Source organism: Taurulus bubalis (assembly GCF_910589615.1).
Source record: "Taurulus bubalis genome assembly, chromosome: 3".
NCBI lineage: Eukaryota > Metazoa > Chordata > Actinopteri > Perciformes > Cottidae > Taurulus > Taurulus bubalis.
In genome coordinates, this window is record NC_136591.1 from 29556336 (window position 1) to 29573159 (window position 16824).

General features: G+C 41.6%; 1 protein-coding gene across 4 annotated transcripts in view; it reads right to left on the reverse strand.

The window, feature by feature from the left end:
* gphnb (gephyrin b) overlaps positions 1-16824 on the reverse strand; it is a gene marked incomplete at both ends in the record, with an annotated part of 92178 nt that overhangs the window by 2947 nt on the left and 72407 nt on the right. For all 4 annotated transcript variants that reach the window (XM_079214801.1, XM_079214800.1, XM_079214798.1 and 1 more), the window contains 9 exons: positions 112-199; positions 1228-1349; positions 2998-3151; positions 3737-3795; positions 4062-4181; positions 4740-4795; positions 6331-6423; positions 9076-9213; positions 10589-10631. In XM_079214801.1, the coding sequence (XP_079070927.1) occupies positions 112-199; positions 1228-1349; positions 2998-3151; positions 3737-3795; positions 4062-4181; positions 4740-4795; positions 6331-6423; positions 9076-9213; positions 10589-10631 (873 nt within the window). The remainder of the gene's footprint in view (positions 1-111; positions 200-1227; positions 1350-2997; positions 3152-3736; positions 3796-4061; positions 4182-4739; positions 4796-6330; positions 6424-9075; positions 9214-10588; positions 10632-16824) is intronic.

Sequence of the window (16824 nt, forward strand, 5' to 3'; positions counted from 1 at the left end):
TATCATAATTTACTCTCAAATAAAGACTGTCATTCCCCCCGTCCACCACAAGGTGTCAGTAAAAGACAATGCCATGATTGGATGTGTGTATTTTTTGTCCTGCAATCATACCTTCTCTCCCATGGACACTCCTCCTGAGGTGATGATGACATCAGCTCGGCTGATGCCTTCATTTAGAGCGTTGAGAAGGTCATCGGGGCTGTGGGGCACACACAAACACACACACACACACACACACACACACACACACACACACACACACACACACACACACACACACACACGTCGTTAACCACCAACTCACAGAAGAGGAAATAATGGAAGGAAAAAGGATATTAGAGAGCTAGTTTTGGGGGAAGTACAGAAGGATGATGAACATTATTATTATCTCTGTCAGGAGCTTATCTATTTGGCCGTTTGCATGTGTGTGAGTGTGTGTACATCTCTGTGTCTGTCTACATGTCTGTCCACTGCCAAATATATTTTGACCTCTCGTGGTCACAGTGATTCACACTTTGTGATAGCATGTTGTTAACCGACTGTTTTGTGCTGTGATTGACTGCTGACTCCTCACTACTCTTTACTCTTTACGCTCAGCAGCTGCTCAGACGGGAGAGAGATACAGCAGGGGAAAACAGCATGTACAGCACATTTGATTTTTTATCTAACTCAGTGAATTAAGTGTTTAACCAAACCAGAGTTGATGCTTGTTGGAACAGCTGAAAGACAGGTATTTTTTTCTGTTGAGTTTAATGAAGAGCTTAGCAAATGACAAACTGAACCAAGCGCTTACTATAACGGAGTGCGTCTTCTCATGTCGGGAGGAGGAGAGCTGGTTTGCTGTGAGCAGCTGCTGGGCAGCAGGTTGTGCTGTGTGTTTGGCCAAGGGAGCTAACAGCTAATAGCTAAAGGAACTACACACACAGCAGGTCTGACTATATCTGTTCAGAGGAAGAGTTAACAGTAACATGAAGCATTACACAGTGAACTGCAGGTTAGCTGCACGGAGCCGATGCACGCAGCTGGATGGATTAAAAGGAAAGCTTATCTTCGTGTGAGTGAAAAATGCTTCTGAATTGCTTGGGGTCTAGACGGGGGGTTAAGTGTGGTTTGTATTCATTCAATCAAACATTACAGCAGTGGTCGTTGCAGACGCACCTGGCGGAGATAAGTGCAGTTTTCTGGCATTGGAGGTGTGACAAATGTATTATAAACATGAAGGCTTACTTGTCTCCCACGATGCCCAGATTGATGGTGGGGTAGCCATGCTCCTGGATAGTGGCCAATAGGGTGGAGCGATTGCTGTCCCTGATCTTCCCAGGATGGAGGTCGTCTTCTGGGTTCAGCAGCTACCACGACACATAGGGAGAAATGATCAGAAACACGTTTTAATCATTCAATAACTGTACTTTTTAAAATTGTTATAAGGAAAAAATAGATCTGCCTTTGACATTATTTCGAAAATGTTCTAAGCATATCTTTGGGTGGCAGTAAATATAGTGGTAGTACTAATTATTCAGCTAGACAGGGAGGTTGTAGGCAAACATTTTTTGATTACTCGCATATTATTACTATGTTTAGCCTGCTAAATAGGAAAATACACTGATTGCCAGAAATGTATCTTTAAAAATACACAATATTTAACAGTGACAAGATGCAAAGAAGACACTGTCTGAATTGTAAAGTAATCATTTGATCATTTGGTGTTGCTTGTGCTTTTAGTTAGTGCTGAAAGGATTAATCGATTAGTCGATTAACAGAAGACTAACTGCCATACATTGTGAGAATCAATTAATTATTCAAATTAAATATCAAGCAAAAATGCCATTCATTCTCGGGTTCTGCCGTTTTGATCTCTTGGTAAGATAAAACAAGCAATTTTGAGGACATCAATTTGGGCTCTGGGAACCTATGATGTGCATGTTTCATTTTTTTTTTACATTTTATAGATTAAATGACTAATCGATTAATTGAAAAAAATAATCAATAGATTATAAATGTGGAATGAATAATGAAAAAAATAATCATTTATTGCAGCCATAGCTTCAGACAAAATTAAGAACAGCTCGCTAAGTAAATTATTTAACTGCAATTTGGTTTAACGTGTATTTTCATTATATTCGTTGTATATTTACATTTTTTGACCTCCCTTTTTTCATAATAGAATTACACACCAGATTTTTTTGGTTTATGAGGAAACGTCAACAGGCACTGCTAATTACTACAATTATAAAAGGAAAGCAACACCACAAATGAACATGCATCTAATTCAGCAGGTTCACAGTGGGTTTATGGGCAGACAAACTGCATACTTTCAGTTGTAAATGCCAGATCTGCACAGATATTCCTGTTTTTCTTCATCTGCAGCATTAGTACATAGAATGTACTCAAAATCGAGATGGTCAAATTAACAGTGTGTAAAAATGAGAAGACAAATCCTCTATTTCATCAGTCTTGCTCAAAGAGGGGAGATAAGGACAATATACCACTTAATAGGTTTGGAATGTGGCCATGGGGTAGGTGACTCTTGGCTGATTTACACAATTCAAATATATCTGCATAGCACCGAGAACAAGGTGTTATGAGTATCTACAGTCTGCTGAGAATCTCCATGAAGGTTACACACCCCATGAAATTTAAACGGCACATCAGTCACACAGAAAATGCACAAATATGATCCCAGAGTTGAAGAGAAACCACCTGGTCACAGATAAACAGTCTTCACAACTGAAAGCACACATGAAACGGCTGAGTGCGCATTCAGCTCTGAATGTTGTTCTGGTGTCCGCAGTCAAAGCAAACAATGTTGATTGTGCATAAATATGAACGAGGTATGCTGTCAGAGAAGACGGCACGTCGTTGTTACCTTTAGCAGCTCAGGCCGAACCTTTTTGGCAAATACAGATACAGTGTGGGTTGAGTGCACACGAGGAGTACAATTTCCCAAATGAAAAAAAAAGAAGAATGTTGACATGCAAGTTCTTCTCAATCCCTTACCTCATTTCCTGTCGACATGACGGCCACCACGGGGAATTTCTGGACTTCCACCTCTGTGACTCCCACAGTTGCCAGGAGACCAATCTCAGACGGGCCCATGTGGGTGCCCTTTGAAAGCACACACTCCCCGCGCTTAATGTCATGACCGATGGGCCTAGGACAGGGCAGCAAAGATGATAGTTCAGAGGACAAGAAGGAGAAATGGAAGAATTCTGAAAAACGCACTTTGCAATTTAAATTTGTATATAGCCTTCTGTCTAAGGTGGAAAGGTATATTGGAAACCAAACAATGACTCTAAATGTAGCACAAATAAGCATTCTGGTGCTACTACTTCCATACCAGGTAATGAGGTAAATAAAATATCAGGAATGATCAAAATGACGGATCCAGCAGTATAACCAAATTATTTCATTATTACATTTTATTTATCCAAAGTGACTTACAATAAGTGCATTCAACCATGAGCACAAACTCAGAACAACAACAATCAAGAAAGCCAACAAGCCTACAAGCCAAATAAATCGTCTGTGCTTTCAATAATTCTTTCAATCTTTTCAGTTTTCATATAAACCACACTTTTCTCACTGTAACTTGTATCAGTTTATTACTGCTTAAAGAGATGGGCTAACTAAAACAAGGTGGATGGGTGACATTGTCTACTAGATCTTCGGTATTTGATCAATACAATTGTGATTCTGGTTTTGGCTTCTTAATAGCAACCAACACAAAACACATTACCTGATGTCCTGCCCCGGGCGAGCCTGAACTAGGATTCGTACCTCCAGCTCCTCTGTGCCCTAAAAGATAAACCAGCTGTCAGATGCATCAAATGGAACATATTCAGATTTCCTTGAACTATATTAGACCAAAATACATTGTGTATTCTGCTCATCTCTGGGCTAAATGTACTAATCTGTGTTCATTTACTATGGTGTTGGCATGGAATAATCCCTTTATAAAGGTAAATGTGAGTCAAAAGTAAATTCTGGCTGGGTTGAGTTGAGCACAGCCCTGATTCTGACATCTTCCTACCACTTCAAAAAAGACCAACAGTTTGGCTTACGTCTTCAGACTCGCGGAGCAGCTCAGTGTCTTCCACCTGGACTACAGCGTCAGCCCCGCATGGAATAGGGGCACCCGTCGTCACCCTCATCACCTGGCCAGGCATCACTGTGTGGGTAGGCTGCACGGAGACACAGACAGAATCTATCCTTTAAATTTAGTCATATATTTTATCCTATCAAAGTAAAAAAAAGAAGCTCTTTTCACCCTGGGGACTAAAGTAAAATAAAATAAAGTGAAATGATAGATTGCATACTACTGTCTTCCCCAAAGTTTCACAAAAAGCATCAAATTAAAGTAAAAACATAATAAAGGAAGGCATGTACATAATATGTGTTTGCATGTCTGGTTATTTTGTTCAAGATGAGAAGTTGAGTTATTCAATAAATCTCTGCAGCATACTCTTGTCTCAGAGGTCTAATCTGTTTTACAGTTTGGCAGCAGTCTGATTCTCTCGCCCTGCTTGGAGGCGAAGGGCTTTTCATCACCTGCTAAGGGAACACACCGGTGAGCAATTACAGCTGGTCAAGGCGTGAGGTGAAGGACAAAAGTGAAGTACTTTATTTCCATACACAGGTTGTGTGGCTGTTTGCGTGACAGTGACTGCGTTAGTGTGTGTGAGGGTCTTTTTGTGAGCTAAAAAAGCGTGTGTGTCTAAAGTGTCAACGTGGGCGCGGACCTGTTCTCCAGCTTGGGACTCTCCAATGATGAAGCGGTCGCCTGGGCCGTCAGCCGCTAAAATAAAAGAAAGATTTAATAGCGTTACACATGTGTGCAGCTGAAAGTGTGTTTGTGTGTGTGTGTGTGTGTGTGTGTGTGTGTGTGTGTAGGAGTGTGTCATTTAGTTGAGTCATTTTATCTCAGTGGGCTACAGATTGAACAAATGGGTAGAGAAGGAAGTTCTTTAATTAAACATCTCAAAAACAGGCATACAAAGTATTTCCAATGCTTGCAGAGCTCACAGATGTTACAGTCAAACCCTCCTCTTATGCACTTTAAAAAGATAATACCCTCCACTCTGAGGTGTGAAGAGACCATCTCTTCCAGTATTGTAATACTACTAAATAGCAGACCTGAGCCAATGGGGAAATAGAATACCTGTCCTATTTTCTATTTTCTGCTCTTTTACAAACACACAGGACCAACAAGGAAGCTCATCACAAGACAAATAAACACCCAATTAAAACTTGAAAATATCCTTTGACATTGCAAAATGTCCTTGGTGATTAAAACACTTGACTGTGACTTTAATTTCATGGTTAACCATATCTTAATAAAGGATTAAATGCTTCCCCACTATGAAAAAAAAAGTCTGCCACTCTCTTCCTTTTCTCTACATAAAAAAAACAACACAGGATGACAATCTGTTGTTACGCACTGGCTCTGTGGAGAAAGCAAGAGGTTATTGGCTCCTTCCACACCGACGGTCGAAGTACTAAAATCTCTAAAAATCTGCACATGAATGCCTCGGCAGACGCCAGGCCCTCAGGACAGACACATAAAATCCAGAGAGACCTGTGGTGTTCTGCTCCTCCTCCTCCATCAGCAGGAGCCAACAGCAGATGTCAAATGCAAGAGTTGTTGTAGCTGCCTGGAGCCAGCAAGCTGCCACACTGCTCTCCAGGTTAACGGGGTCCTCGACGCTTTACTGGACGCCATGCTACGGATTTCTTGACCAAAACAAGTCAACATAACTTTGCCTGGATTTCACCTCAAAACTGCTCTCAAGAGTTAGTGCAGCCCTAGGAATGATACCAATCTCTCTGAGCAGAGGGAAACCCCATATCTCTTGTCACCACCTGGCAGATATGGAGGACAGTCCCCTCCATGTCAGCTCTCCACTGCCCCAGTGTCCTGTTCATCTCAAACTAGGACAATTGGGTTAGTTCTTCAGCTTTATCTACTTTAATTTCACTTAATAAACCCTTACTTTATAATAAGGCTAAGGCTTAACTCTGAACAAACAGCTGGCGGAACTGTGTTCATACATTTTCCTAAAACACAATAAAAAGTGTTTTCGGGACCAGTCTCTGTGCCTAATGAGCAGAAACTCAGCACCACCTCTTATTGCATATATGTGTGTACATAAAAAGTGTCATTTAGTTTATGGTGTTAATTACTAAAGGGAAATTGGACATTCCTTGACTGGTCTGCTCATTCCTTTTACAATTACTTTTTTCTTTAGGCCTGAATATTAAGTTTAATGTTCAAACAGTTATTTCACAGCTTCGATCAAATGCAATTCACCTGCCATACTGTACGGTGCTTACCTCTCACAGCATAACCATCCTTGACAGAGGCAGGGAAGGGTGGCAGGTTGTCTTTGGCATAAACGTCCTGAGCCAGGACTCGACCCATCCCATCTGTGGGAGAAGAGGAAGAACATGGGCATGAGGAGAGGAGGAGAAGCTGGGCGAAGGGTGGCGGAGGGAGAGAGCGACAGCTGGAGAGAGAAAGAGAGGCAGAGAGGGTGAGGGAAAAAGTGCATCTGATTCAGATGAAGATACAGAGAGGCATATGCGCCGGAGGTGAGTACATAAGTGTGTGTGTGTGTGTTTAAAGGGAGACAGAGTGTGACACTGCGCATCAGAATCTCTCTGCATGACTCACTACCTGACCGACACACACACACGCGCACACACACACACACACACACACACACACACACACACACACACACACACACACACACACACACACACACACAATAGCTCAGAGAGAGTGAGGGAAGGAAAGAAAAACAGAAACAGACAGAGGCAGAGTGGGTGGAAGAGAAAAATCCTGGCACTAAAAATACCTTAAGCTGCTGTGTGGCTATATATAGCATTTGTCAGAGCCTTTATGCTATGATTATGTGGGCATTAATATGAAGATCTAAGCTTTGATATCAATGTGTTGAAAGGGAAGAAAATATGCAAGTACACCCACACACATGCATACACACATCAGCTTACGGCAGTCACAACGAGCCGCTGTAAATAATGCATCTCAGACGTTGAAGAAGCCCCTCGTGCCTACATGACGCGTCCGATCCTTACATCTTTCTTTAAGTCGACAGCATTTCATCTGAGATATTGGTGTATTTTGCTCCTGCTTCCAAGCTGCTATTCAAACTGCTTGTTAAAACCATGTGTTGAAGGGGAGTTGTGGATAAAAATAGAACAAAGGTGATGTCTTGTTGCCGAAGCTGAGATATGTGTTTGATCGGCTGCTTTTTGAAAAACATCACTGCCAGCAAGAACAGGTTTTAAAAAGGGTTAAATTATGATAATTAAATCAAGGGGCTTTGGGACTTCACTCGTCTCTTTAGAAACAATCTGAAATTTTAGAAGACAGTAAATGTGTGATGTAAACATATGCATGCATGCGTACCAACATACTCATGATAAACACACAGCACCTGTGTACATATAGAATAGAGTAGAATTCCTTTACAATGAAATTAGGGAGTAATCCTGACCGTGCATACACACATATCAAACTGTAATACAAATAAAAAAGAATACAAATATATAATATTAATATAAAACATGTATTTGCAGTGAAAATAGTAAGACATTGCATTTCTGTATATTGCACATTTACTATTTAGTTGCAATGGTCATATATATAAAAGTACAAAATAAATATGGGGATTAGCATTTATTAAGAAATTACTTTAAGTTTCAGTTCCTGTCAAGAACTATTCTTTAACTTTCAGTAACACTTAACAGTAACGAAAGTGTGACATTCAATGCAGATTATTTTGTGTATTACACCATTATGATGACAATAATCCACACATGATATGCACCCATCATGACACAGTGCACACTTCACACACCCACATGCAGGCCCATCTAAATCCAGCAGGGGATCTGATCCAGCTGTTGTCTCTAAATATTTCATCTCTCAGATCCCATCATCCTCACCTCCTTAGCCCACTGTCTTCCTCCCAGCTGTACTCGTGCAAATCCTGCAATTCCTTCCCTTTCCCTCTCCAAGAACATGAAACATCACTTTACACTTTGGAAAAGAAAGAGTGTTGTTCCTTCTACCATCATTCATCTAGACGTCATGTGAGCTGCAGGGTGTTATTGCCCCCAATCCTCTCTACCCCATTTTCAGAGATGAATTAAAGAGAGTGTGTTTTCCCCTCTGGCCCTCATCCTGGCTCTGTGTCACCCTCCGCAGGCGCAGAGGCCACTCTGCCAGAAGGCTTACAAGAATCACGGGTGCTAAACTAACTTATCTCTGTATGTTTGTGTCATGTCTGCCTGTTTAGACATGCAAATTCACCAAAATACTACAAAGAAGACATTACATTGTGCAACCCTGTGCTGCAACATTGTGAATTATTCTTAAAAAAAAAAAAATAAGCAACCAGTAACATAACTATTTGACAACAAAGACTAAAATGAATCATAAGTATCATAATTATTTTACATTTCACTTTAAACATAATGACAGGGAACCAAAACAGTACAGTCATAAAACCAAAACAATGAGCTAAAAGACGCTATAATGCTCCTTAAATCTGAGGGAAAGGTGATAATTGCTCGTGGTCACTCGGTGGGACCCTTCACATTTATACTGTATTAATATTAATACATATGGATTATAGCAGCTTTTAAGCGACTATCACTCTGTTCAATAACTTGAAAATAGTCTGTTCTACTGTAGGGCGCAAATGACACATGGATCCTTAGGAAAGGTTTGTATGTTATGTGGCCTTGAAGCCAAGTGCATTTGTGTGTGCGTGCATTGTGTGAGTGACACTGTGGCATGCAGACACACACTGCTGATTCAGGCAGAGAGTGTTTCAATGCTGCCAAGTGTACTTAGCGAGCACCTGTTTCTACAGCAATCTGAAAGGTGTGAAACCTAAACGTCCCAGCATGCTCAGTGGCTGATGTCAGTAGACATAATGAGAAGGTGAACTGAAGATGTCAAGGGGCAAGATGAACACATTCAGGACATTTAAGTGGGTGTGAAGAAGGTTTGCTATAGATCTGCAGGGTTTCTGTCCTCCTCACCTCTGTAGTTGATGATCTCAGTGCCCAGGACGGCGGTCATCTCCAGCACAGTGATGAAGGCCTTGTCCATGGAGGTGAGCGGGAAGGGCGACATGCGGTGCCTCCGGGCCACTTTGGTGATGTCCACTGCACTGTGACCTGGGAAGACGAGGAACATGACAAACACTGTCATCAAATGGTTGTCACAAAATCCAACCATATCACAAAATAACTCACATGCCCTCACGTAATAAACCGTTAATACAGTGTATATCCAGACACATATTGGATTAAAAAAAGAAATCATAAAACATTAAGCTGGAAATAAAAAATAAAATGGATCAGATACCATTGTTTTTTACATTATTGCCTACAAGGAATTTAAAAACTAGCTTTGTCTTTTCTGTACTGCAATTTGTTGTTACCTATTGGCCATTTAGATATAACATCAACAAATATTAATAATAGTTAGTACCAGCCAATATATGAAATAGTTTACTTTACTGTGAGTAGTAAATTAAGATGCTTGACACCTCATCATTGTTGCAAAATTTTTTTTTGCATTTTAATTCTTTATTTAGACAGTTTGAAAGTTGAGATGAATCTAGAGGGTAGGGGGAGAGGAGATAACTCTGCTGGGACATAATTCAGAGGCAGTGGAGGCATCTATGTGGCTCTAAAGTCAGGGAACTGAACCACTCAACTATCACTGGAGACAAAAACTGTATTTTAATAAGTTATGTTTGGGCCAAGAGCCACAGAGAAAAATAACTACAGAGAATTCAAACTGATCTTAGCGCACTGGTTTTGCTGCTGTAGCGGCCAATTGTCAGTTGAATTCAGAAAGTTAAGACACGATAACGCACACATGCAAAACATACAATTCTTTAAATACACAAATGTAATCTAATGTGTTTCCACATCCCTGACACTAAAATAATGGGATTAATTATTTTTTTCAGCGCATGTGTACAATAACACAATTTAAACACCACGAGGAGGCATTGGCAGGAAATAGTCCTGTTTGTTTGCTGAAGCTGTGGAACCCAGCTGGATGACGGAAGTGCTCAATAGCAGCCATGTTGGTGTAATAATACCTCTCTAATAATTCCAAAGGTAAAAGGAACAAAACAAGGTGTAACTAATATGTAATCTGCTCTCTCTCTCTTCTTCTCTCCTTCTCTCTTTATATCTCTCTCTGCCTTGCTCTCCCTCTGCCTCTCTGCCTCACAGCGAGGAACAGGCGCTGTGCTTTGATTTCCCTTGACCCAATTTCTCTTCTTTAAACATACACTTACGCTTCCACAGCATATTCTGATGCTTAACATGAGGCTTAACAACCTCTGGCAAAACATCACGCACACACACAGGGGTGTGCGTGACAGCAGCCACACACAGTAAACACACAAACCAACCTTGCACTGTCACATCACATGTGCATTTAATGTCTATTTATACGTGTTTGAGAGCACACTTGGTGACATACCGGTATGACACACAGGAAAGAGAGAGTGCTTTTGAGTGTGAAACTTACTTGATCTTAGGATATTTTCTTTGCTGTTGCATCGTGACTGCACCTAAAGATGGAGAGGGCGATTGGGAGCAAGACGTATAGAACAAAAGGAAAGAGAGAGAAAGAGAGAGAGAGAGCAGAGCAGTGGTAATTTGAGATAAACCAGGCTGCTCTTTTGACATGCTTGAGATGAGAAACTGTTTATATAACAGTTAGAAGCATTGGCAAGAGCCGTGTCACACTACACTGTGCACTTTGTCCTGCTGTTGGGAGATGGCTGCATCTCCTGCATTACCATTATCATCACTTACTGTACATTACATCATCACATCACAGGTGATATTCACATTGATAAATGCACTGACTAGAAAGGGAATATATGGACAAGGGCAACAACATACAGAGTGACAATAATTCATCACAAGGTCATAACAGATGTATTAACTGTGCAACGGTGTAACATCAAATGTAGTGAAAATGTAGTGTCGAGTTTAGATAGTGGCTGTTTAGATATGGTGCAGCACGGTAAGCTTTCTCTGGAGAGCGCTGATGCAGCATGATAGAGAGCTGCACTAGCGCTTTACTACCTGTAATCTATGGCAAGGTGGGGAGGAGAGCAGAGTGGGATAAAACTGGGCTGAGCTTCCCAGAAGCATCCTGAGACGACAGCTAACTGTTATTAACGGTGAGTGAATGGAAAACAAACAAAATTAAAAGTGGTGCTGCTATTTTTTTTACAAGTAATGTATTTTTGCTAAATTAGTTGCAATAGTACAAAAAAAGGAAACTATGGTGGAGACAATAAATAGCTTCTATCTCATGTTAGATCAAATAAAGACCACAATTAAATCTGCCATAAATAATGTCCCAATTCCATACAACATACTGTAAAGGGTAGTGACTATTTGTCATACTGTGTTATACTATTTTTACAACAGACAATAAATCAATGTAGTTTATCGTTGTGTACAATCAGAAACTGATGCAATAGATGCACTGGCCGTTTTCTTTTTTTTTAAGTCAAGTTGTTTCTCCAAAAATTTCCCTCAACTCAAGCTCCACAAACTAGCTTTTTCCCATAGCTTTCAACTTTCATACAGTCTTTATCAGAGGATGCTTTGACATATTTCACAGTGAAACAGAATATTTGAGGATATTGTTCACCTCTCCTCTTGGAAGTGTTGTAAATGTTGTGTGATTGGATGAAAGCAATTATATATATTTTCTTTTGCTAACATTAGATATTTAGTAATAGCCACATTCAGCATTACATATTTTTTCCACTGAGGTGTTCACAAACGTTTGTTGCCAGATCTCGCGAGTGTGTGTTTCTGAGACCGAAAAGGTTGTGTGGCTTTGTGAAAAATGGGTTCAATATTTGGCAAAAATACAGGAAACTGTCTCTCAGCAAGCTGTAACTTTTCTAAACTATCTCTGATTTAAATTAAATTGATCACATTTAATTGGACTGCTAAAAAGTGAGCGGGCTTAGAGTTTTACATAATACAGAGCTACAGAGGGCTGAAACCAATTTATAGAAGAGAAACAACATGGAATGGATTATAATTTGATATATTTGGACTATAACAAGATGTAATCTAACAATTGACACAGGATTAAACCGGGGAAACATATTTTTTATTTCACTGGGTGTCAAATGTTTTGAGTGTGAACACACAACACTACATACTCAAAACCTGCTTACGATTTGTATGTGGAGTGGAATTGGGACACAGCTAGGATTCTCTTCATGCGTAATAATGTACAGCAGATCTGATCAGAAGTTTCTTGGTGGAACCTAAACAGTTTGCGCAAAATTTAAGTACAATGCATATAATTAGTGGCAAATGAAAGCAAAAGCAAAACAAGGCTATACAATAGGATATACTGTCAAATAGAAGTGGGACATGGACATGCCAGTGGTCCCTTTTTCATCTCACCACTGCTGTTGGAAGCCGCCAACCTCCTGGTGATCATGCTGTTTGTTAACGGTGTTTATAGAAAACTAACATAGCACCAATGCATTGATGCTACACTTATAGACAACAATATGTACAACTGCTTAGGAATAAAATCATGTGTCACAGTATGAGCATGCTTTTGGAAAGCTCAGCTTTAGGGAAGGACTATATAAGGGAAGGAGAATCACATGTTTTACGTTATCAGGCTACAAGATTAGCATGGAATTAAAGTACTGTACACCAACATACATAAATAATACATAACTCTAGACAAAATCAATTCTGGTGCCATCTGATTCCAACATTTTACAGTCTGTAGAAAATCAGGGCCGCTATTTAAACTTCAATGTCTTTTGTCCAATTGTTGGTGTTGATTTGACTGTCTATCTATCTTTATTCAGATGTTTTGACAAGCATAATTGCCTATTGGTCTGTCTGTTGATCTGTCTGTCCTAAGTCTTCTGGCAGTCCTACTTTTCTTTGTTGCATCTGCCACATCTCAATAACACACATTAGTTGGGTGTGGGCAGTGTGTGGTGTATGGAGAACCAAAACGCCCAACGGCGAAGGACTCTCTACCCCACCCACCCCGTTCTCCCTCTTCCCCTCCCTCACTGGCATCATAACTAGGCTAATACTGTGACACCACTAGGCACCAAACAGCCGAGGTGAGAGGGTGAGAGATGGGGCAAGGTGGGTGGGATGGTGGAGGGGGAGGGATGGAGAGACAGAGAGATAGAAAACCCCCAGCTAGATAGACAGAAAGAGACAGCGAGTGGAAGGATGAGGATCAGCATGATGTGGTCCCACAGCCCGGAAAGAAAAGAAACAAACAAAAACAGGAAGCACGGACTGGACAGACTTCACTAAACTACAGAGCCGAGACACAGCAGAAAGGAGGGGGAACAGGAGGAAAAGAACAAAACAATAAAGACCACTCTAGCGGCCTAATGGCATCTACTTAACAGACATCCAGCACACCAGACATAGCTACTGAAAGCAGAGCATGTTAACCGGAAAGACAGAAACAGAGACGAACAGACAGATGGAGGAAGAGGAAGAGAGACAGACAGAGAAAGTGAACAACAAGAGACAGAAAAGTGTACGAGGGGAGACGGAGAAAGGAAGACTCCTAACAGACCGGACAGAGAAATAGTGAGACAGAGTGAACGACAGAGAGATTGAGGACGAGAAAGAGACCAGTGGCAACAAGCAGATAGAGAGACATAAAGAGAAAGAGAGTGAGCGAGAGCTCGAGATATAGCTCAGCAAGCGAGGAGGAAGAGAGGGAGGCGGGAGGGGTTACACAGAGCGGGGCGTTTGTTTTGCGCGCTCCTTGGAGGAGGGTGAGGGAAAGGCAAGGAGGGGGTAAGGGGGCGGGATAGTTACTCGAGAGCTGAAGGTCCTCCTGCGATCATCTTTAAGCCCCTCCAACCTACACTGGAGCTAGTGGAGATAAAGCATCGAATCACAGGCATCAGTGCATCTGTCCTGGCAACCACAACACGACAGACAGACAGACGGACAGACGGACGGACAGACAGGTGGACGAAGGGACAAACAGACAGACAGGCATCCACTACGACAAGCAACCCTATAGCAGGAGAAGGGAGCAGCAAGGAGAGAACTGAGATAGACAGAAAGAGAAGAAGACAGAAGGAAAGCGCAGTGGGCTTTCAGGTGGCTTAATGCACCCTGTGGCGGCCATACGGGAGGCTCTAAAGATGAACAGCTGAGAAAACTATACAACTTTCTCAAAAAGGAGAAAGAGTGTCACTCTTGTGATGTTTCTTGGTCAACGATAAGTGTCATTTTGGTCCGCGATAATGCTATCTGGTTAACTATCTGGCCACTTTTAAACAATAAGACTGGGGATATTTTCTCATAGTCAAAAAGTCCCATGAAAGGATTAAATTGATACAACTAACAAGTCTCGCGTCTGTATTCATAATGTAGATTATTCCTCTGTGCATTGAGTACCTCTATCAAAAATCTTTATTACCATGAACACACAACAAACTGTTTATTCTATGACAATCCCACATGCACCATCCTGCTGCTTTAAATAATCAATAATCGTTTACCTTAAACTGCATCAGAAGGCACAGTATACATCTATAATGATATTGATTTTGAAATCTCTGTTCTTTTAACTTGTAAATTCTCATTTCAGATATTCTTTCCAGCTTATTTTTGTATGTAGACCTCCATGATGGCACCAGCTGTGGTTGCTCGGAGATTTGTGCCACAACTGCACAGCCCTCATATATAGAGAGAGGGAGAGGCATGAGGAAAAAAAGAGACAGAAAAAAGACAAAGGTGGGGATTAAGGGAGCTAAATACAGCTACAGCAAGACACAGATCAAACTTGCAGACATTGAAAAGCACATGAAAACTAACGACAGCTAGGACATTTTCGTACAAGGTGTGCCTTGCTAAAAAAATAACTGCAAAAGACATCTAAAATAAAAACAAGACACATTTAACGCAGAACAATTACAGCAGAATCTCACTACCTAGCTAGTGTCTTTAAACACACAGACAAACCACAAGAATCACAAGCTTCCGAATCCAGTTTCACATATTCCTCTACAGTAATGAATGATAAATCTGTCCTGCAGCTAAGAGTAATGCAGTAAATATACAATCACTGTTAACTAAGGAACAGCTAGAAACCTTGATGCAGTGTTGAGTGACGACACTAAAACTGACACCGGTGGAAAACAAGACCTCAGTATGGCAAAAAATAGCTAAGTAGAAAAGATCATACCATCAGAGGGCCATGGGGGAGACTGTTTGCAAATGGAGATGAACACAGTGGAAAAGCTACAGGAAGGTGTGTGCTGGGAAGTGAGTGTTCGTGGAGAATGAGTGAAGAAGCAGAATGGGGGTTGTTGGACGTATAGGGGAGGGGGCAAAAAAGCAGACTGTCAAACACTCTCACACTCACTTCTAACCTACTCTCTACTGCAATCCCCCCTCTACTGGTGAGAAAAGAGAGTGAGCTCCAATGAGAGATGCATGCAATGTTCCCACACGCGCCTCACACACACAAACACAAAGAGAACTGTTTAGAAACTCCCCCAGTGAGCAAAACTGTATGAAATAAAGTCACTGAAAACCATTGTTGTCTGAAGATTTGGGCTTGACACCTTCCCAGTATGCTGGGAATGCACACACACACACACACACACACACACACACACACACACACACACACACACACACACACACACACACACACACACACACACAGGAAAATAAAAATAAAATAAACAGTGGCCCCCATGCTAGAAACACTAATCACTCTACACGCCGACCCTGTTGTCGCCACGGAAACAGCCTGACGAGGGGTTGTCATGGAGATCTGCCAGGAAGATCAATGGGCTGTGGAAACGGGTGGCGGCGGCGGCGGTGGTTCCGACGGACACAGAATAGTGAGCGTGGCCAGGTCAGCGAGACAGGTGGCTCCGGGGGCTGCAAGCCCCTGCGGAGAAAATCGATGGCGCCAATAACCAGCTGGCTGAGAAGATGCTCCAGGTAATGATGGGATGTAACCACTGAGGTGCTAAGCTCAGCACAAAACAAAGGAGCTGTCAAGACAAATTATGCAAAAAAGGGGACGATTTATCCGTCCGCCCTGAGGAGGAAAGGGGCTGTGACAGGGCAAGGGGAGGTTAGTTTGAACCAGCTTTAACCGCCTCTCCCCACGAGACGGGGCAAGAGAAGGATGGAGCAGAGGACAAAACGCTGGAGTGATGGCGACAGTGGTAGAGGGCAAAATGGTACTGTGGCAATCCACAGCCAAGCGCTCCTCCCTGGGGAGTGGAGGTGAGGAAGGGTGATTCAGCAAAGGCCTCTGCTCTCTCCACTGACTGCGAAGCACTGTTGGCTTCCCAATTGTTGCCCCATGGATGATCTGTTCATCCAGGCACACGTTCCAATTTAGACCAGGTACACACACACACACACACACACACACACACACACACACACACACACACACACACACACACACTGCAAAAACACTACAGCATCACCAGTCACTGATACACAAATCATATCAAATGACCAAATGTGTGATGAATGAGAGAGAATGAGTGCTGGTGGAGATCCTGAGAGAGAGGCAATGGGGAGGAATGTTGCTGACCACTTAAAGCTGGTGATACACAGGGAAACTTCTCCAGCAACTCTGTGGGGCAACACTTTCCAGCTCAATTGTTGCTTTACTATATATATATATATATATATATATATATATATATATATATATATATATATATATATATGTTTTAC